General features: G+C 41.6%; 2 protein-coding genes across 5 annotated transcripts in view; both read left to right on the forward strand.

Moving 5' to 3' along the window:
- The first annotated feature begins 279 nt into the window (after positions 1-279).
- kcng1 (potassium voltage-gated channel, subfamily G, member 1) lies at positions 280-12,457 on the forward strand. Its single transcript, XM_087833674.1, has 4 exons — positions 280-417; positions 1,388-1,504; positions 7,869-8,705; positions 10,862-12,457. Exons 3-4 carry the CDS (start codon positions 7,923-7,925, stop codon positions 11,639-11,641), a joined length of 1,563 nt encoding a protein of 520 aa, XP_087689800.1. The 5' UTR covers positions 280-417; positions 1,388-1,504; positions 7,869-7,922; the 3' UTR covers positions 11,642-12,457.
- Positions 12,458-14,717: 2,260 nt separating this feature from the next.
- The window catches only part of src (SRC proto-oncogene, non-receptor tyrosine kinase), a 30,000-nt gene continuing 23,961 nt past the window's right edge, over positions 14,718-20,756 (forward strand). For all 4 annotated transcript variants that reach the window (XM_035909181.2, XM_035909184.2, XM_035909183.2 and 1 more), the window contains exon 1: positions 14,718-15,112. The gene's annotated coding sequence lies outside the window, so the exon portion shown is untranslated. The remainder of the gene's footprint in view (positions 15,113-20,756) is intronic.

Consider the following 20,756-nt stretch of genomic DNA (forward strand, 5'->3'; position numbering starts at 1 on the left):
TGATTATTCTCATTTTAAAGGTGAAGGGGAAGTACGGCTCTCTCTACATGGTGGTTGCCATGGATTTCTCTCAAAAGGTTTTGGTATAATGGCACATCCCACTTCTGATGTCAGCGCTCGAGGAAGGGGAGGAAGAAGGATTCGAGAGTGAAAGCGAGAGTCGAGGGAAAAGGAAAGGGAAGGAGGGAACGAGGGAGGGAGGGCGAGAGGAGGGGAGGCAGCCTGTTGCTCATGATTATCAAATAGCGTTCTCGTACTCCACAAGCCCAGTGCCTTTGCATAGATGGACCAGAGTTGAAGGAGGTAGCAGCAGTGCCTGAAAATACACTTCACATTTTCCCTCATGTGCATTCTTCTCATCGCCTTCAGGCTTCTTCAGCAAACTAACAGCTGCAGAGGAACTGATTTGAGAGCGCAGTGAGTATGAATTTTTTTGTTTACACGTTTTTAAACTTAATGCTTGTTGTATAGAAAAAAACAAACAATACTCCTTAGTTGTAAGTGACACTTTGGGAGTTTTTCTCATTCGTGCATTCGGTGTTTAAATTCCAAATCATGTATGTAAATAGCTGCTTCCACAGGCTTGATATTATAACTGTGTGCGCCATGTGTCTACCTGTTAGTGTTTTCGCAGGTCACACTGATGTGCTGTCAGTATTTCTTTTAAAGTAACTTGAAGGGTGCATCAGCAGTGTCAGTTCTAATCAGACTGAGCTAATTAATGGTTTCCTGTGAAGTCCACTTTTCATTAAACGAGGAATTATCTGTCTAGAACAGATGACCGAGGCTTGCATGCCCGATGCGTTGCATGTACGCCATGGTAACAAGGGTGCAGCAGCATGACACTGTATGATGTGTAAACATTTACTGAGACAGGGTTCGATGCAGAGACAGATTTTGTCTGGCATGCTCTCTGAGGAGGGACATATATTTGATACATATATACATTATCTTTGCAGTGTCCTTTGAAATGAAAAACACTTTTCAAAATCTAATTTTAAACTGAAAATTGATGCAAGGGAAACTTTTGAACGTGGGAACAACTTCAAGTCGTCAAACAGCGTATCGCAGCTTATGTTTCTGTCAGTGAACCCATATGAGATCAGTTCAAACACAGCACGTGGTTTCATTCTGAAGAGGATTTTAGATAATGGCCCATAATGTGATTAGAGTCCGCAATGCAAATCCCTCTTTGGAGACCTCGGAGCAGTGATATATGATATGTAATCCATCATCTCCTCTCCCTCCACCAGGTAATTGTGACTCTAATGAGATGAACTAATGACTTTTCCTATTCTAATAACTAATAGTGTCTCTCTTATTCTACTCCACAAAAAAGATCCATAAAGTAATTATAGCATCCTTCTCGGGTGCTTTTATGTTTAAGGTGCTTGAGAGACATCTCCTGATCTGCTGTTTCCCTGAGCACCAGTGGGTACCCAAAGAGATCTGCAGCCAGGGCTCGGACTCAATACAAATCGGGCGATGGATGTGCTTTGAAAGTGTAAGTAAGAAAAAGTCCTCGTCTTTCCTTCTGAAGTCTTCTATCTAACAGACTTAGATGTGAATTTAGTCCATCTTCTAAAACGATGGAAACTTGGCTCTTTCATGTTCTGATTTGACCGTTTAGGTTTTTAACCAGTTCATGCTGTGGTAAAATGTAAAAATACAACTAACTTAACCAACACACAGATGTGGTGTCCTTTGACAAGAAAGCTTTTATTTTCTACACTCAGCACTGACCATCAAGTGTCTAATTTCCCACTTAAAGGACAACTGTTAGTTTACAGTCCATTTATACCATCTCATCAGCTTATTTTAAGTTGAGTTGAGTTCTTCTTTTTTCCTTGCTGATCTTTTAATCGACCGGTGCGAGCACCTTCTGTCACTTCGGCCTGCAGGGACTTGCGCTGCGCCCTAGCGCAGAGGTCTTTTGAAACACTCTGTCCAAAGTGACAGACAGTCGGGTCTTCTCTGCAGTGAGGTTGCGATGCCCGCACACATGCTCGCTGTCTTTTATCTGCCGCTTGTGAAAAACAAATTATTTACACAGCCCTGAAAGATCAGGTGGTCGGATGATTGCAGCTCGACAGGAAAAGGGCAGCAAGAGATGAAAAGTGAGTATCGGTTAATGCACGCAAACGATGCAGAGAACTTAATGTTATGCAATCTTTATATAATCAAGTTAGACGAGCACTCGCAAATGGTGAGAGTGTGCAATCATCCACTCAGGAAAATTCCTGAGATGAAAAAGAGAAACACATGCTGTCGTTATACATCGGATGTGAGTGATGGGTGTAAAGTCGAGGTGTTTTGTGTGCTGACTAAATATTGTGTGTCACAGTTTGTCAGGGATCAGAGGACGGGAAGTGCTGAGGCATAATATGGAGCAGTGAGGTAGAAGCCTAGAGAGTCGGCGGGCAGATCGTTTCTGGGGAATAGAGCCCTTTAAAAAGGAAGGACGGGCAGAGGGCAGATTGGAAAATAAACTGTGGACAGAAAATGACAGAGGTGTGATGCTTCTCATTTGCTCTTTGTTACACGACATTTTATTCCAAGCGAGACATGAAAAAGTACTTGAATTGCATTTCAATAATTGACTTTTAAGCTTTTTAAAACGACATTTTTATAAAATGAAAGGTGGTTTATTTTACAGATGCATTTCATTCTGTTGCTGCTTTGCACTCCAGTTGAATTGAACAGTGAACAGGATGAAAAAGAGTGGCCATTAGTGCTGAGATAGCTCATTACTGAAACATATTATCTGCACAGAATACTTCTGCACCAAGTACAGAGCAGCGCACTGTGGTGGACCACAGACAGAGTTGGGGAGACATTTATTGCCCTGGAGCTATACTGTAGCTTCTTCCAGGGTTCTCGGCATGCATTAATACCACCCACATCCGACAAAAAAGAAACACTTTTGTTTACAACTATTCCTGCTTGAATTACTGTAAGGAAAGGTCTTCGGGGTAGGATTGCTTCTGGCATGCCTGACTGTTTCAGTGTTTAACCAGATTTCAGAGAGAGAGAGAGAGAGACAGTTGAGTCTTGGCAGCTCTTGCGGTCCATTTCTGGAAACACCATCCTCTTATAGTCCATTAGAGAACAGTGAGCTGTTAAGGGAATAGGAGCAGAAGTGGTTGTTGGGGAGAACAAAAGGAACATTGTGTGGTTTAAATGGTCATTAAGCCTGAGAGGACATGACTGACATGACTTCACTGTCAGGTGACATGCATTTTTCTGCAACATCTTTATAGAGAGCATTTATTTTACAGCACGTTATTGCTTTAAATATGGTTGAGGGGCTACATGCAAGAAAATAAGGCCGAACTCTACACTTTGAACAGCTGCCACTGGAAAGCCTAGACGTTTAGATTTTCATCAGAAACACTGACAAATATTCGATACTCATCAAATTACCATGTGTCTGTATTTCACAGAATGAGTCAAGCTGAATTGCAAATCTTTGATTCAGAGACAGATTGGTAAAATCTGTCTTACACAGCACTTCCAGCAATATGGAGATATGCAGCAATAAATAGTCATCGCTAAGTAAACTATTTGTATCTCTTTGCGGGGACAAACACATAGACACTCTTCAGATGTTCATTTTTACTATTGAATTTGAATATGAACCACCCATACTGAACAAATTCTTTAACACATGCCTCTGCAGGCAGGTAAAGAGAAAATAACAGACAGATCGCAACAGTTACAACACATTTCCTTATTTTTAAAAGGCTTACAATTTATTTATTTTTTAATTGCTCTTTGATCTTGTGGTCTTGATTACTACTGGGCTCTTTAAAATGATCTCAGTCAATATTGGTGGTATTAAAAGTCTCCAAAGACTCTTGAGGAGGGAACCATGGGAAATGCATGCACAATACAGTCAGGCAACTGAGACTCACAACCCAGTGACTCACCAGGCAATCTGGAGAACATGCCCTGTGGCTTAGCTGTGATAACGCTGGCACAGAAAGAGGCCAGACCTCAGCCGATCTGGTGGGGAGAACAGCCTTCGCTGTCTTTGCAGCGTTTCATCTCTCCTTCTCCTTCTAGACTTTGTCCCCCAGAGGAAACATCAGAGGCGCAACATTGCACGGAAAAGGAAAACAAAACAAAACAAGAGTTTAAAAAAAATGCCCCTGTGACTGCGGAGATGGAAAAGCACAATCGGTTTAAAGGCAAAGTGAGAAATCAAACAGCCTCAAGGGGTTAAGTGTGATTTAATCTAGTAGGAGAGTGGCGTAGGCTTGTGCACATCCACACCGGCGATGCATTGTAGGCGTGTTGATAACCTCCACCGCACGGAGGGAGAGTGTGAGAAGAATCAAAAAGGAGGGTTTTTGCCTTTTTTGAAAATTTCTTTTTTCATTCTTGTGTTTGGCTTTTGTTTAATGGCACTACTGTTTATTTTGCAGGCAGCGTTTATATTTTAAAAAAGTGAGAAGCGATTGAATCTGAATCCGCTGATGGCCTACATGATTTCCCTGACTGCACTGGGGTTTTATTATGATCTGACCTCAGGGGTATTCCACATGTGATGAGTCCAATAAAAGCCAAAAATCTATATTATCAGGAAGTTAATGCAACAAGGCAGAGCACTGGAGGGAAAAGCTTCGGGTGGGTTTGCTCTGATTTCAGGGGTGAAAGATGGTGCTGACTGTAATCAGCGGCTCACACAGGCTGACAATGCAGGTGCCTAATAACCATTCAGTTGACACATTCACATCCCCATTTTAGAGTCCTTACTCAGAATTTGGCCAAGCGGCAATCCAGGCACTGACATTTTAATTTCTAACTGGCTAACCCGCCTCCCCCTAAATCACTGTAATTGATTAAATTAGTTTGGACAGAGGCCACAAGGCCGTCACTGCACTGGGGATAAAGTGGTGATAAAGTGGTAAACATTTTCCATTTCCTTCTCTTTCTTATTGTAAGATAGCGCTGCTCCTCTTCTCGTGCTCGTCTCTTGTTCTGCCGGAACAGCCTGCATAACGGTGTGATTGCACGTTAGTACACACACACACCTCAACCGACACCTAACTGTGTTTTAAAGCCTCCCGCTCTAAATGTGAGAGGGCCAGAAATAGCACAGACGGATTATTAAGTGTGTTTGAAAACAGCCTCTTCAGTATCTGTAGGATAACAGTTACATCAGTGAATTACTGAGTCAGTACAGCATCACTGGGTGACAAATCTTTATACAAAAATGTGAGGAGTGAAATAGTTGCCCCCACAAATGTATACTGTTAAGAGTTTAACATTTAATCATGATCTGTCACTTCAGTCAAAAGAAACTAATCCCTCATTGTTATTTGCCTTCCTTTTCAAATTAAAGTAACAGTACGACTTTGGGGTAAATACATGGTATCAAGTCTTGAAATGGGGACACAGTTAGTCAGGCTTTATTCTACTCAAAACATACGACAAGTTAAACTGTTGTCGCCAAAGCATTGTTTCCCCTTCTTTGTCTCCTCATGTTAAGTAAAGTTGAACAGTGCCTCTCTGTCACTCCATAATTAACACAGAAACCTCAGAGTGGCATCAGTTTTGCCATTAAACTGAGGACAAATTCTATTTTAAAACGCATAATACAGTAAATATAATCTCATGTAGCAAAGCAGGGTTGAATTTCTGTTTATGTCCACCAGATATCTTTGCCCCCTAGTGGCCATTCGTTGGCTAATACAGCTTACCTCTCCAGCGTGGGGATTTGCATCTTGCGGCTTTATAGCAGGGTGGATTCACCGAGACCAGTGTGAGTGATCGAGCCAGACACCGGAAGGAGATATCTGCAAATATCATTCAACGACCAGAATACTATTGTTATGCTTGAATGAGTGGAAATAAACAGTATGCAAATTAACCTACAGCAATATGTAAATGTCACCTCAGTTCATTCTCTTGTAAACTTATGCAATTGACTAAACATTTACCTCAAGGCAGAGCAACAGCAATAAATATTATCATTGTCATCATCATACTTTCTTCACTTATTGTTGTTGTAACAATATTCCTCGAGGGTCATGTTTAGTCAATTAGATAAGGAAGCAAACAGAAGCAATAATATCAAGTTAAAATAGGTAAAATAGTAAAAAAAAAAAAAAAGAAAAAAGAAAAGAAAAATATTTGCTGTAACATTAAAGTAGTAATAAGAAAAGTAGGAAAACGCTAATAAAATATAAACGTTTTCCAATGGCGCTGTTCTAAAAGGGACAAGATAATAAACTAGAGTGCACTATGACAAAATAAATGTTGAAAGACATTTTTAAATTAAGGCCTTATAAAACCAAGAAAGACTTTATTTACAAATGCCTACAACTGCAGATTCCTGTAAACCCTGAGGCACAGTGCTCTGCGGCGCATAGTTATTAAAAGCTGCCGCTTCATGACTTCAGTGCGGCTCAAACTTCAGCCCGAGGCTCGAACAAGCAGGAAACACCATCCAAGTGGGGAAACGCGCATATTTTAATCTATTTAATCAAGAAGAATATTAAGTTTTTATTACAAGTTAGTGTGACATATTTAATGGAAGTAATGTTAATGAAAACAGTCTTCTAGGATTTCACTAATATGTTTACACATATTAATATTATGCTCGCTGGAGTTTCCCCGCTGTAGCTTTACAATATCTGAAAAGTGTGTTGGTGGTAGAATGTTTCACGCAGCTTTCTTGCTTTCATTTCCACAGTGAGTGGGCTGTTCTGCAGGCAGAGATTGTTTACATATTGCTCTGCTTTTCTTATAATTTCACGTATCCATTTGAATCATAATGCAAACAGTCTGAGTGCCTCCTGCTGCAGTAAAGAGCATTGTGATGGTATTCATTTAGTAAGAGTGTACTGCTCAGTATGTTGGCAGGTGAACTTCTCACAGTGATATGATGATTTTAACTGACCTGGACACCATGACTTTTTTGTCTCAAGCTTCCTTATAATTGTCTGTGAAGGTTCTCAGTCATCCAGGTCATCGTAGTCAAAGGAGCTTGCAAAGAAAAGTGTCTGGACTTCTTTAAGTTGCTTGAAGACGTTTCACCTCTCATCCGAGAAGCTTCTTCAGTTCTAAGGTCAAATGGTGGAGAGTCACAGATATAAACCTAGTGGGAGTATCACCCCCCCACAGAGGGACAAAAGGACCCCCTGATGATCCTCTAATCGCCTGAGCCAAGTGAAACTGGGTGTGGGTCCCAATCAGCCAGAGTTTCGGGTGAGTTCATTGTGAAACCTGGCCCCACCTTATCATGCGAATTCCTGAGGTCAGTTGGCCCAGGATGTGAGTGGGCGTTAAGGCGTCTGGGAAGGATCTCAAAACTGGATTATAGATGGCAGAGAGTTGGTGTCGTAAACCACCGCCTCTGTTCAAAGATGGTCGCTCACAGTGGACATAGATGGCTTCTTTCACTCCTCTTTCAAACCATCTGTCCTCTCTGTCCAAAATGTGAACATTGGCATCCTCGAAAGAGTGTCCTTTATCCTTAAGATACAGATGGACAGCTGAGCCACCTCCACAGGACAAGACTGGAGACAGGACAAGACTTCTGGACAAGACAGGACAAGACTTCTGAAACGTTTTCAAGTAACTTAAAGAAATCCAGACGCTTTTCTTTGCAAGCTCCTTTGGCCTTCCTTATAATTGAACCTCATAACTTTGTCTGTTGTTTGCATTTTACTCTTTATCAAATAATAATGGACTTTTCTTTCTCTGCGTGTATTACTAGTCTGTGTAATACTGCTGACTGTACCTTGGTCAGGACTCTGTTGCTAAAGAGATTTTTAAACTTTGCTTTTTAATTCGTTTGGCCGATTGTGTCAAACCTGCACTGGTGCACTAACTTCAGACTCTCTATTGTTTCTGTGAAGGTGACAGTGTGTTGATGGGAGGTTGAGCACAGGGATGTGAGCGGACCGGTAAAAATGACCCTGCTGGCGGGTGATGGCTCTGACTATGACTACAGTGCCCTGAGCTGTGCCTCTGATAACTCCCTCAACCCTCCCATCCCACAAGAGAAGGAGGCTCACAAGGGAGCCTTCTATAAAAGGGCGCAGCCTGCCCCTGAGCTCAGCACCATCCACGATAACACACTCCTGTCCAGTGCCCGTAAACTCCACGCCATTATCAACGTGGGTGGCCTGCGTTACCAGCTGCCTTGGACCACCTTAGAGGACTTCCCCTTGTCACGTCTGGGCCAGCTGCACCTCTGCAGCAGCTTCGACGAGATTATGCGCATCTGTGATGACTATGATGTCACACACAACGAGTTCTTCTTTGACCGCAGCCCCTGTGCCTTCCGTAACATCCTGACCTTTCTGCGGGCGGGCAAACTGCGGTCCCTCAGGGAGATGTGCGCCCTCTCCTTCAGAGAGGAGCTGCTGTACTGGGGGGTTCCAGAGGAGAGCCTGGAGTGGTGCTGTCGCAGGCGTCTGCTGCAGCGCATGGAGGAGTTTGAAGCCATGGAGAGAGCAGAGGAGGAGGAAGAACTCCTGGAGGATCTGCTGGATTCAGACAGCGACCACAGGGGACGCGCGGCTGAATCTAGACTCAGTCGGTGCATGGCTAAGCTGAGGGACATGGTGGAGAGGCCTCACTCTGGCCTCCCAGGGAAGATCTTTGCTTGTTTGTCTGTGCTGTTTGTCACCATCACTGCCATCAACTTATCCATCAGCACCATGCCGGCCATGAGGGAGGAGGAGGAGTTGGTGAGTAGAAACGTGACGTTTAACACAGCACATGAAGATTAAAAATGATATAAAAAAGAAGAGGTTATAAGGTTACAAAAGCAAAACAAAACATATGGTTTCTTTGAGGTACAGTTGGGACAACAACAGGTTTTGTCCCAAAGCTTCTGAGGCTCTTACAGCTGATAAATGTGGTTAATATTGTTATGATATCCAATTTTTTCAAAATAGCTGCCCAGAAGACTCAATTTCCAGTGTCTAAAATTAAAGAACTGCTTAGCTGAGGTTAAATTAATGATGAATCAATTATCTAAATGGAGACAGAAGAAGCATAAAAGTAACTTGTGCCTAAATATAGCTCATTTTTGAAGTATTTGTATTAATAAGGAAAAAATGAGAATATCACAAACTTTGCAAATTGAGTCATTTCATTCTAAATTTGACAAACATTTCAAATATAAGACTTCATTTTGAAACCAATATAGTTAAAACAGTTCACCAAAACTTGTACTCTGTTTTAATTTCATTTCTATTTATATATTTTTAATTCATTTTAATGTATTCATCATTAAAAGTGCTTTGCACAGCCACAATACATAAAGAGATGCCACCATACTGACAATGGATATGTGAACCCAGCAGGTTTATGCCATTTTGTCTATCCATCCTTTTTAAACTGATGTATCCAAAGGGAAAAAAAGAGGTTATGTGCTTTAAAAAAAAAACTCAGCCATTAAAGAAAATGCTAATAATGTCACGTCATTTTAAAATCTCATCCCAGTAAGAGAAGGAAGGCTGCTGAGAGAGCCACAATTTTTTTCCCCAGATTAGAATAAATGTTTGAAGACGTCTCAGGCTGCTTTCATGAAATGCTTCCATTATTATGTCTGACTTCAATCACAAACATAATTAGCAGCCCAGCCTTTTTAGTCAAATCAAAGGAAAATTGAATATCCGAGCCACACACGTAATCTTGTCGCAGAGTAAAGTGCAAACAGGTTTTGAATTAATTAATCGATTTGTCATGGAAGCTTTTGTGAAAATTAAAAAAAGCAGGCTTTTGATAGAAGTGCAGATTGACTGCAAACTCTTTGATTTCCACTGTGGGGGAAAAAGTTTGTGTTGTTTTTTCTTTCTTTGTTGTTCAGGTAATCAAGTGCAGATACAGTAAGTGTGGGAAATGGGTGGAGTGCAAAACATTCGCTCTTGTACAGTGAGACATTAGCTCAGGAGTGAGGGAACTCCAGGCCTCGAGGGCCGGTGTCCTGCAGGTTTTAGATGTGTCCTTGATCCAGCACAGCAGATTCAAATGGCTAAATGACCTCCTCAACATGTCCTGAAGTTCTCCAGAGGCCTGGTAATGAACTAATCAAGTGATTCAGGTGTGTTGAGTCAGGGTAATATCTAAAACCTGCAGGACACTGGCCCTCGAGGCCTGGAGTTGCCCACCCCTGCATTAGCTGCAGATGAGTTAAACATCACTTCTGTCACACTGTTAAACCAATAACTGCCTAAGAAAACGAGGGAGGGGGAAAAAAGAAAAACAAAATTGAAAAAGCAAAGGAAAAGATGCTCGTTGTCTGATTTAGTCACTGATATATTCATCTGACACCCTTGCACTGTATTCTCACTTGAGAGTCTGAATTCATTTGTTTTTAAAATAAAGTGCCAATGATCTCATTCTAACAGCTCCTCAACAAGACGACAAAGCCTTGCATTAAAAGTACACAAGTGTTTCAGGTTATCTGGAGTTTTCAGGTGGTCAGGCCACTTCCTCCTCTGTGGGAGTATGTTTCATAATAATGATATTATTCCCTGATATGGACTGCATCAGCGGCTATCGCAGTATGTGCTTTGAAATGCTTTGAACCGTATTTCAACCACGCACTGAATCATGAAGAAAAGTACACTGCTTCTGGAAGTGTGGCGGTATCATTTTAGACGCTTTGACCTGAGATTTAGTGCCTAATGACATTACTTTTTTCCCCATAACCAAAACTGGTGGTTTGATCTGTAATGAGCAATTATTTTTATTTTTTAATTGTCTTGGCTGCCGTGCTGAGGGCTGCAGACTCCTACCACTGTTTAGCGTTTGAATTTCACACTGAGGTGGCTCCCTCTAGTGATTCGACCTCATCTACATGCTTCTGACCACATTTTGTTTCTTTCCTTAACAGGGGACCTGTTCCCAGATGTGCTATAATATCTTCATTGTGGAGACTGTGTGTGTAGCCTGGTTCTCCCTGGAGTTCACCTTGCGCTTCATCCAAGATCGCAGCAAGCTGACCTTCCTCAGACAGCCCCTGAACCTGATTGACGTAGTAGCAATCCTGCCGTACTACATTACACTAGTGGTGGACAGCACTTCCAAAGGAGAGAAGAGGCTGGGCTCAGGCAACACCTACTTGGACAAAGTGGGCTTGGTGCTGCGTGTGCTGAGGGCCCTGCGTATCCTCTACGTGATGCGGTTAGCTCGCCATTCCCTGGGCCTGCAAACTCTAGGCCTGACAGCACGCCGCTGCACACGGGAGTTTGGACTGCTACTCCTTTTCCTGTGTGTGGCGATCGCACTATACTCCCCCCTGCTGTACTTGATTGAGAATGAAATGGCCACCACACAGGAATTCACAAGCATCCCTGCTACCTACTGGTGGGCTGTCATCACCATGACAACAGTGGGCTATGGGGATATGGTGCCAAGGAGCATCCCGGGTCAGGTGGTGGCTCTGAGCAGCATCCTAAGTGGCATCCTCCTCATGGCCTTTCCCGTCACCTCCATCTTCCACACATTCTCACGCTCCTACGTGGAGCTGAAGCAGGAGCAGCAGAGGCTCCTGCAGAGGAGGACACACTTTCTACTGCGGAGCCGCATGGCCGGGCTAGGCAGCAACCTGTCCTTAGAGAGCGACATGCTCTTTCCTATTGGGTCGTCTGACACGAGAGAAATGGATGACTGAGACTGCAGGACAACTGAGGACATGAGAGAGTGGGTCTAGAATAGAAACCAAGGATGAAGGAGGTAACGCATGGGATTGAATGTGTAACTAAGACAGGAAGAGAAGCTGACATTCGATGGATTGGCTGGTTGAAAGGAGCGTCAAAAAGTGAGACACAGAAGAGACAGAGATTATTTTTTCTTCCCAAAAATGCAGCTTGATTTGTAGCAGTGTACACTTAAAGAAAACGACGAAGAGATGAGAGAGAAAATAAGAACAGCAAAAAAAGGATCTCTTTATTAAACGCATATAAGAGCAAACATAAGTCCAGCTGACAAAAAAGATAAAATACGCATAAACCTCGAGCTTACCAGTGACCTGTAGTGTTAAAACAGTCATATTCTGAAACGTGTTTATGAACAGAAGACACGGCTGAAGAGCACAGTCACGGCTTCACATCATTCAACAACATTGTGATGTTTTTTTTAATCTCTGGTTTCAGTGGATTTGCTGATGTTGTGTGCTCTCGGGACAGTGCCAGTTAACTGAAGATGCTGTTTGCTTTTGTTAAGTCCCAAAGATATAAACTCCTTCCCAACTAAAATGTGACTCTTGATCAACTCATTATTTTCTAACTGCTTTGAAAACATTGAAACTTATGTTGGGGTTCCTTAATAATACCGTGGCACAGCCAGCATCTACACATTACTTATGATGTCCTAACTGTCCTTCTTCTACACTTTGGGGTTCATATGCAATTTTTGAACACGTTCTGGAAACAGCATTATTGTGCTTGTAGTTACTGCATTTGCTGTGCATAGCTGTTTATAAACTATATCTCACTTTAAATTGGATTTGAGTGGAATCTCTCCTTTTTTCTGTTGATGATTCATTGATGCCTCTTGTTTTAACTTCAACTTTTCACTTTAGAAACAGGGAAAGGAAACTGTTTTACTAAAGTGATGCCTAAAGACATCAACCATGGGAACCAGACTCTCTTGGTGAGCTTCTCTTTCCAGACTGTATCACTTATATTGTTATAAATTGATATTTCAGTCTCATTTTTATTTCAGTCTCATATTCAGTTACTGATGGTTTACACCAGTGGTTTTCAAACTGTGGGCCATAGGCAGTTTCACTGCAGGTGGCATGTGGACAATTAGGGTAAATATATGCAATGAAACAGCAGTGAAAATGTTGTGATGCTAAATTTATTATTTATTTAGTATTGACTCTCCAATAATACATACAGAAAACAACAACAACAATCAAATAACCCCCTCTGAGCAAGGACTTTGGCGACAGTGGGAAGGAAAAACTCCCTTTTAACAGGAAGAAACCTCCCGCAGAACCAGGCTCAGGGAGGGGCGGGGCCATCTGCTGCGACCGGTTGGGGTGAGAGAAGGAAGACAGGATAAAAGACATGCTGTGGAAGAGAGACAGAGATTAATGACAAGTATAATTCAATGCAGAGAGGTCTATTGACTCATAGTGTGTGAGAAAGGTGACTGAAGAAGAAATACTCAGTGCATCATGGGAATCCCCCAGCTGTCTACACCTATTGCAGAATAACTAAGGGAGGATTCAGGGTCACCTGATCCAGCCCTAACTATATGCTTTAGCAAAAAGAAACGTTTTAAGCCTAATGTTAAAAGTAGAGATAGTGTCTTTCTCCTGAAGCCAAACTGGAAGCTGGTTCCACAGAAGAGGGGCCTGAAAACTGAAGGCTCTCCCTCCCATTCTACTTTTAAATACTCTTGGAACAAGTAAGTATTTAAAATGTCAGAGAGAAATGCTCTAATGGGGTTACATGGTACTGACATAAATGCAGTGATGAAACACAAAGCGGTACAAGGCAGTGATAGACTGTCTGAAGTATTCTCATGAAGTATTTGTCTGTTATATTCTATTTATGCGCTTCCTTTTCACCTACTTAATACAGTAATACCTTTCTCTGCAAATTATACTTCTTGCTACATTATAGCCGTCTTACAGCTAGATACATTCTTTATTAATATTTTTCATACACAATCTACAGATTACAAAATAGAAGAGAAAAAAAGGCAGGGCAGTAGCTGCACACTAACCAAGGGCTGTATTTGGAACACCTATACATCTGGTGCAACAGTTTGGTTGGTTGCATTCAATGCACTCGATCGCTAAAGTGGTTCTAATAAGGTGTTTAGTACGTGCATAACATAGGTTTAAGTAAATTTACCTCGACATCACTCATCTAAAATGCTGGCAAAAAGCCATACATGTCATGCATGCAAGTTTTTAAATTGCCAACTCGCTACATGTGCAGGACAAGGCGGAAAATCATAGACGGTTCCCTTCCCTCTCCGTATAAGAAGAAAGATTACAGGATACTTCCGGGACAAGCTAGTATGTTTGCTTGTATGCGTTTTATTTTTTTAATTGTAGGAGCATTGTTAGTACTTGTAGGTAAACTGAAGTACTTCTTTCCTCAGAGTTTAATGTGTAAAGTTGACAGAAGCTTCCGATTCTGCAGCAGCTGCTTCGATTTAGAAATGCTGCTTCATGGCCAGCAGGTGGCAGCATCGTGTCATCAAATAGAAAGATCACAAGCAAGCCTGATCTTTGATTTTCACGCTAACAAATAGAATAATCAAAATCGAAAATCAGACTACCTCGCATTCTAGTTCAGTGATATTAGGGATTATTTCATGATGTCAGATTAAAAAAAAAAATTCAAACAATTTTTAAGGATCTAAATTTATATTATAGTTAAAATATCTCCATGTTTTTAGGTCAGCCTTTGAAACTTTACGTGAAAAATTCAGCAGTATTTGTTATGATTCAGGTTATGATTTAATGGTGTGAAGTTGGCTCACATCACAAAACGTAACACGCTTCATGTGTCATAGGCTAAACAGTCTCAACCGCCAAGAGCAGGACGAGTAATTGTACAACGAACCGCGTTTGAACCTGCACTACTCAGGTGAGGTGGGGCTTCTATGACATGCCATTCACGCAAATCGGGCAAATCCACAGCGCAAAAACCCTCCCACCAATCAGAGCTTTCACGATGCGGTGAAGTCTCCTCCCTTCCTTGCCTCAAGCACATCCCAGTGTTTTGGTCATGATTTGGTGTTTTTGCTCAGCCTTGTCGCAAACCGGGGGTTTCTGTTACGCGCAAAGCTCGGAGTTTTTCATCAGGGACGTTCCGGTGCTTTTCTTCATTTAGACCGTGTCAGTGAAAAATGTTTCCACAGCTTCAGAGGCTTCCCCCGTCATGACTTCACCGGGCGCTCCCTCCAGTTGAATGGGATCCCTCCTCATCGCCTCTGTGTCGCTCGCTTTGGCACCGACTCTCTCTTCAGCTGCCCGTCTTCTCCAAAGCCCCAGTTTTAGGAATCAGTGAAGCTTTTTAGTGTATCTGATCAGTTCATTAATGCTTTGATGCCAAATCCTCCGGTCTGATCGACAGAAGAGCGACGCCGTTAAATCTCCGGTAGCCTGCGCTTCACGGTGAGTAAAGCCAACTTGTTGTTTTAGTCGCTTGACAGGCGGACAGACAGGGATTAATAAAAAATGAATGAGCCGTTGGAGCTCAGCCGTGCATCAATTAAGTACAGACAAAGCCTCATTCTTTGGGGCATTAAAACAAACAAACATCTCTAATCTAAATTTACACTCAGCATCTTATTCAGTGTATTTTTTTGTAAACAAGTGCTCCTGTTAATGGTGACCAGCAGCTGGTAGTTTTCGCACCTTGTAATAAATTAAACCACGTTGCACCCACACCGGTCTCAAAGTTTATCATCACAGTTTTTCTTGAATAACTAAACCACACGGGGTGTGAGGAGTCTCTCCTCTGCTGTACGTGGCTTCAGGAAATAACCACACCACACCTTTCGTTGCACATCCTTGATTTTAGGGCCATGGCTACCTGAGAGGGAGTTTACACAAGTGAAACTTTGTCTTTTTCTCCAGTTGATTTATTTATATGAAAGGTGAAATGAGTTTAGATTCATTACATATATATGTGTGTATGTATGTATAGTAGGAGTTTGCTTGTTCACTCGTCATGACACAGATTTTCCCTCTCAAATTCCCCCACACAGTTTAAAGACATGACTGTCATATGCTTAGGATTAGTCTCTCCCACTCAACATGACTCAAAAGGTCTAAATATTGACTCTGCTGTGATGTAGTAGCTAATAACTGAAAAACTAGGTGTGCATATTTCAAAGTTATTGTACAATCTGTAACATAACGTAGAAAGCCATGTCCCTGAGGAGTTGTAGTTTCAGTCCATAATGTTTAACAGTGTGATTAGTCATTGGCTTGTATTTAGTGTACACATCAGTCGGCCACAGATCTGCTAGCCTAGCCTTTGTGTCAAAAATTAAAACCGATTTAGTGTCTAGACGAGATTTTCTCGCAGACACTTAAATATTGGTCTCTCAGTTCCTGCAAGACGTCACCGTGCGGCATATTTGTTATCATGGCTGTTGAGATATGACAGCTGGCACAGCCCTTGTGCTCTCCACACACACACAGACACACAGTTCAACCTGCTGTGCCACTATTGCAGTGTGTTGTCGCAGCTTTTAGGTCTGCCTAAGATCGCAATATTGTATATAAACATTCAGCTTATTTTCTTTCTCTCACTCTAATCCTTTCTGAAACCTCAAACATTTCTCGGGAGACATATTTCAGTGACATGCGTGGAGGTTTAATGATAATAAAATTGCTGTTACATTTGATTATCAGTAGTGCATTAGACTAATCCTCTACAGATTTTCTAGTGTTTTTTTCCCTCCCATGTCTGTGTGTGTGTGTGTGTGTGCGTCTATGTGCGTGAATGTTTAGTCTTTTCCTGAAAGCATTAAAATGCTTGGCAGCAGGCAGAAAGAACATATTATTTCCCATGTGTTCAATATAAGTTGATCCAGCAACACGCAAGCTGATGCTCGAGATGAAGCAGGGCATGCTTGATCATTTCTGTTAACCACTATCTTCTCTCCTCATAAGTGTTTTCAGCTAATGTAAATACGGCTCAGATGTTGCCATTTTCACTATTATTAGCATGCTTCCTGCAACCAGTGAGTGAGAAGTGTTTCTCAAAGTGGTACGAGATGGTCCATTGTGATTTCTAACTGCCAGATTTCAGGCTCCGCAGAGGGGACCTAATGCTCCTTGGAATCCCATGAATGTCTTCAGTGAAAGCCATAGATGTTTATGTCAACTCCAATGAGACTAGTGGAAACTGGCTCTTGAGGCTGAAATTCCTGCTAATTGGCAACGTGGATGTGGACTGGCCGCTTTGTTCCCTCTTATACTGGAGTGGTTTGTCTGTCAGGGTGATGCACTGCGCCTGGCATCAATGAACTGCTTGTTTCCGCAGCTATCCAGACTGGGAGAATCAGCGTCTTTAAGACAAGTTGCTTCCACTTTCAAAAATGCCTTTGTGCACCTATTCATAGAGAAGGAAGGAAAGCGATTTGGGGTGGTCTGCAGAGAGAAACTGTTTTTCAGGAGTTTGAGCTGAGTGTTTTGTTAGTGATGTGTGTATTTGTCTCTGCCTTTAACTGCACCGAAGCAAAGTGAGCAGTGGCATTAAACAGCTTTCACTCGAGCTGGCAGTTTGCTGAGTTCATCATTTGATCTAGCTCATGTCCCACTTTCCTTTAGGTCAGATGAGGATTAATTGGCAGTGAGCTCTGAGGACATATTGTAATTAGATTTTTTAAAGGATTTGCCTTTTGTGTATATGTATTGGTGTAGCTACATTAAAGCCATATAATTCTAATGTTAAATATCAAAGCATAATTACACACAGAGCTTAAGCACAAAGTTGTTATAGATTATAAATAAAGGCCAACTGATGTCAGTATTGGCATTTATATCAGTTCTTCCCACACATCGGCTTATTCATTAGGCAGGTCGCCAGAGAATATTTTAGTGCTGATTTTTAAATTTTTTGTTTACCGTTTTTATCTATCTAACAGAATTGGACCAAGTAAACAATCTTGATTTTTATTTCTAAAGCTCAGTCATCGCAAACCAATCAAGAGTTATTAGCAGTAATAATAATAAGAACAATATGAATTGTGTAAATCTTTAAGTTGTGCAATGTTTGAAGCCTTAAAAACATTTTATAAAACATATTGCAGAAAAAGATGCTCAGGATAATTTAGCAACACTGTCAATATTGTTCTTGTCTGTAGCACATGTGGCCAAGCAGGGACCACAGAGCATAATTAATAAATATCTGTGTAAGTTCTCAGTCATCCAGGTCATGATAGGAACTTGGAAAGAAAGCGAATTATCAAGAAACGTAATAAATAATTAATAAATGAATAATTGACCCTTTCCAATAAGACTATAACTTACATACAGTGCTTAATAAATTTATTAGTCCAAGGGAAAGCGTTTTAAGCTAAATTATATTTTGTAATGCTAAAATATAATATAGTTATTGTTGTATGAAATAAATTTTCAATTTTAAGGTTTTACCAAAAAATAAACAAACCCAAACAAACAGTAAAGCACCTCTTTTATATTAAGATACCAAACTGTATTTAAATTTTTTTTGTTACTATATTTTTTTTCTTCTTTCTTTCCAATTACAAGTGTCAAAACGTGAAAGCAAAAGTACTGTAGAAAGCCATATTACTGTTCAACTGCTTTCTGCTTTCTCAATTAAAGAAAAAAACCCATATTGCAGTTGTTTACTTGCATTCCTGAACAGGAAAATGTGTTATAGTGGTTGAGCGATTGATTAATTCCAGTCGGCTCGAAATGGTTATAAAGCATGAATTCAGTTGGTGACTTGCCTAATAAATAACTAATTTTTAGCTTTAAACAAGTTTTTGATAGTTTGCTTGTTTTTAATAAAAAGTGGTTTCATAAATTCGTTAACCACTGTAGTTTAACTGAAGAATCTCTCGAAATCCAGATTTTTTACCCTCTAAACATTTTTGTGGGCATAGGCCTAAAAAGTGTATAATCAGTGAGGCACTAATTAAAAAGAAGAAGTATAACTGTCCAGAGAACCAGCGATGAAAAAAGAATCTAAACGATCTGGGGCTTCAGTAGTAGTAGGAGTAGTAGTGTGGCTGCGCTTTGCTAAAACAACATACTATTCCCCTTTGGCTTTAGAGTACTTAACAAACAAAACACTTGTCTGATGCCAGTGTCAACCCCTCTTCGGTTTGCCAACGAAATACGCGAAGCACTCCAAAAAGAGAGAAAGCGGGAAAGACTGTATCTGTGAAAAGGGGGCATGAAATTTGTGATGGCTTCCTGCTGACAAAAGCCTTTGAATTTTTCATGTTGCAGATACTAAACTTCTGTTGCTCTGGCCCAGATTTGTTGCTAATTAGTGCCCGGCTACATTCAAGGGCATACGGTTGAGCATGGGAATGCCAGTGCCACCTGTTCTCCCGTTCTCCCTGTCTTACATCACTCCCACCCTGTCACATGCTGTCTGTCTCTCTCTGTTTGGGCTTTGTGTACCATTGGCATAGTTTTGAATCCTTTACTGTAAGTCTACTTTTTATCTACTCCGTACGGTGTCACTGCTTGAATTAGTGTCTGCAGAGGAAATGCGGGTCACCGTGTATACACCAATAAAACATGAAGTTACAAAGCTGTCCAGTTCACCCAGTAAAAGCACTTGAATAATAAAGATGAAGAACTGAAGTGCTCTGACATATCCCTTCAAGGCTTCACTCAGAGGGGTCTGTGCTTGCTGGCCGTCTGAATGAAGTATCTGATAGTGGTTTGATACAGACAAACAGAGGAGGGTTTGTATCCTCCCAGGATCATTGGCCACTTCCTGCCCCTGTGCTCTGGGAATTAGCCAGGGTGACACAGGCCACGCATCTTCTCTCAATCCACCCACTGTTGCCTCTGTGGAAAAGCGATCGCTCTCACACCCTCATTCCCATCGCTCCGTTCGCATTTCTTGTGACAGGAAAAGCGTCTTTGGCATTTAAAAAGATGCCTCTCTGTGTAGCTTTGTGTAGGCGCAGCTGTGCGAGCCCGGTCAGGCTGATGAGATGCTGGGAAGAGCGCACGCTGCTCTCCCCTCCCTCAAAACGTGAGGCTGTCCATCCTCTGAGAATCACCGCCACACATGTCGACATGGGAGTTTTTCCACAGATCGTGTTCCGGCAGGGAGCACAGACCATGTCAGAATCAACCTCTGGACCAGGCAAATCTTATAATCTCACCAAAACCAGATAACAGGAGCATGCGTGGAATTTGTGGAGCAAAGCTGCACTAAGGGATGAGGGTACTCAATATGATTTGTGATCCTTTCAGTGAGTCGTGTCAGGCCATGAAAAGCAAAATCCGGATGAAGAGAAATTTGCTTGAATGAAGTGTTACTGTGCTCGCGACAGCTGTGTCACAACTCAAATGACTCAGTTGCGACAGAAACGACCGGGCCATGCCGGGTCATATCCTGGGGTCTTGGTTTGACTAAATCTGTTTTGTTATGTTTTACAGAACCAGCTGATATAATTGGTAAATCATTTCACGATGAAAATAATTACTGGTTGCAGTTTAGATGTTGTTTCTTTGTTGCAAGTAAAAACAGGTAACTGAAATATATCAGTGTGTGGTTGCCAAACAATACTGATGACTCAGGGATTATTTTCCCAAATGATGTGATTTCTCAGTTTTAAATTTGGCTTTTTGGCTCATCGCCTGCTTTGGACTAAAGTCTCTGCATCCACTGACATTTCAGAATATGTTCACAATCCACTGTGTTTATGGCACTTTTGAATCATGAAACATGACTTCATCGTCAATCTTTTTCTTTTTACTCATCTCTCATGTAAAATATGACTCCAGTCATAGTCACAGAGATAGTAGGAATTGCTGCACCTCGTCTTTCCTGCCTCTTTCCTCTGGTTTCACTCCTGTCTGTTGTTAGGTGAGTCAGACACCTTCCTCTTCCTCAGCAGAGGCAGCTTAGTGGCCCAACCCATCTGTAGCTTATGAAACCTCCAACTGCACCATCAACTCAGTGCTCTTTACTGATTGCCTCGCAAACTGTGTCTCAGTCTCGGCTTCGCCACCCCACAGAGTAACATTTGAATATTGAAATCAGGGCCTACTGAACAAAGGCTGGTTTAAAAGAGTTGGAGGAAATCAC

Source organism: Neolamprologus brichardi, chromosome 20, assembly GCF_056152115.1.
Source record: "Neolamprologus brichardi isolate AB-2024 chromosome 20, ASM5615211v1, whole genome shotgun sequence".
Lineage (NCBI taxonomy): Eukaryota > Metazoa > Chordata > Actinopteri > Cichliformes > Cichlidae > Neolamprologus > Neolamprologus brichardi.

Coding starts and splice junctions, on each gene's coding strand:
- kcng1 (XM_087833674.1), top strand. CDS start 7,923: ATGACCCTGCTGGCGGGTGATGGCTCTGACTATGACTACAGTGCCCTG. Junction 8,706..10,861: donor TGAGGGAGGAGGAGGAGTTG/GTGAGTAGAAAC, acceptor TTTCCTTAACAG/GGGACCTGTTCCCAGATGTG.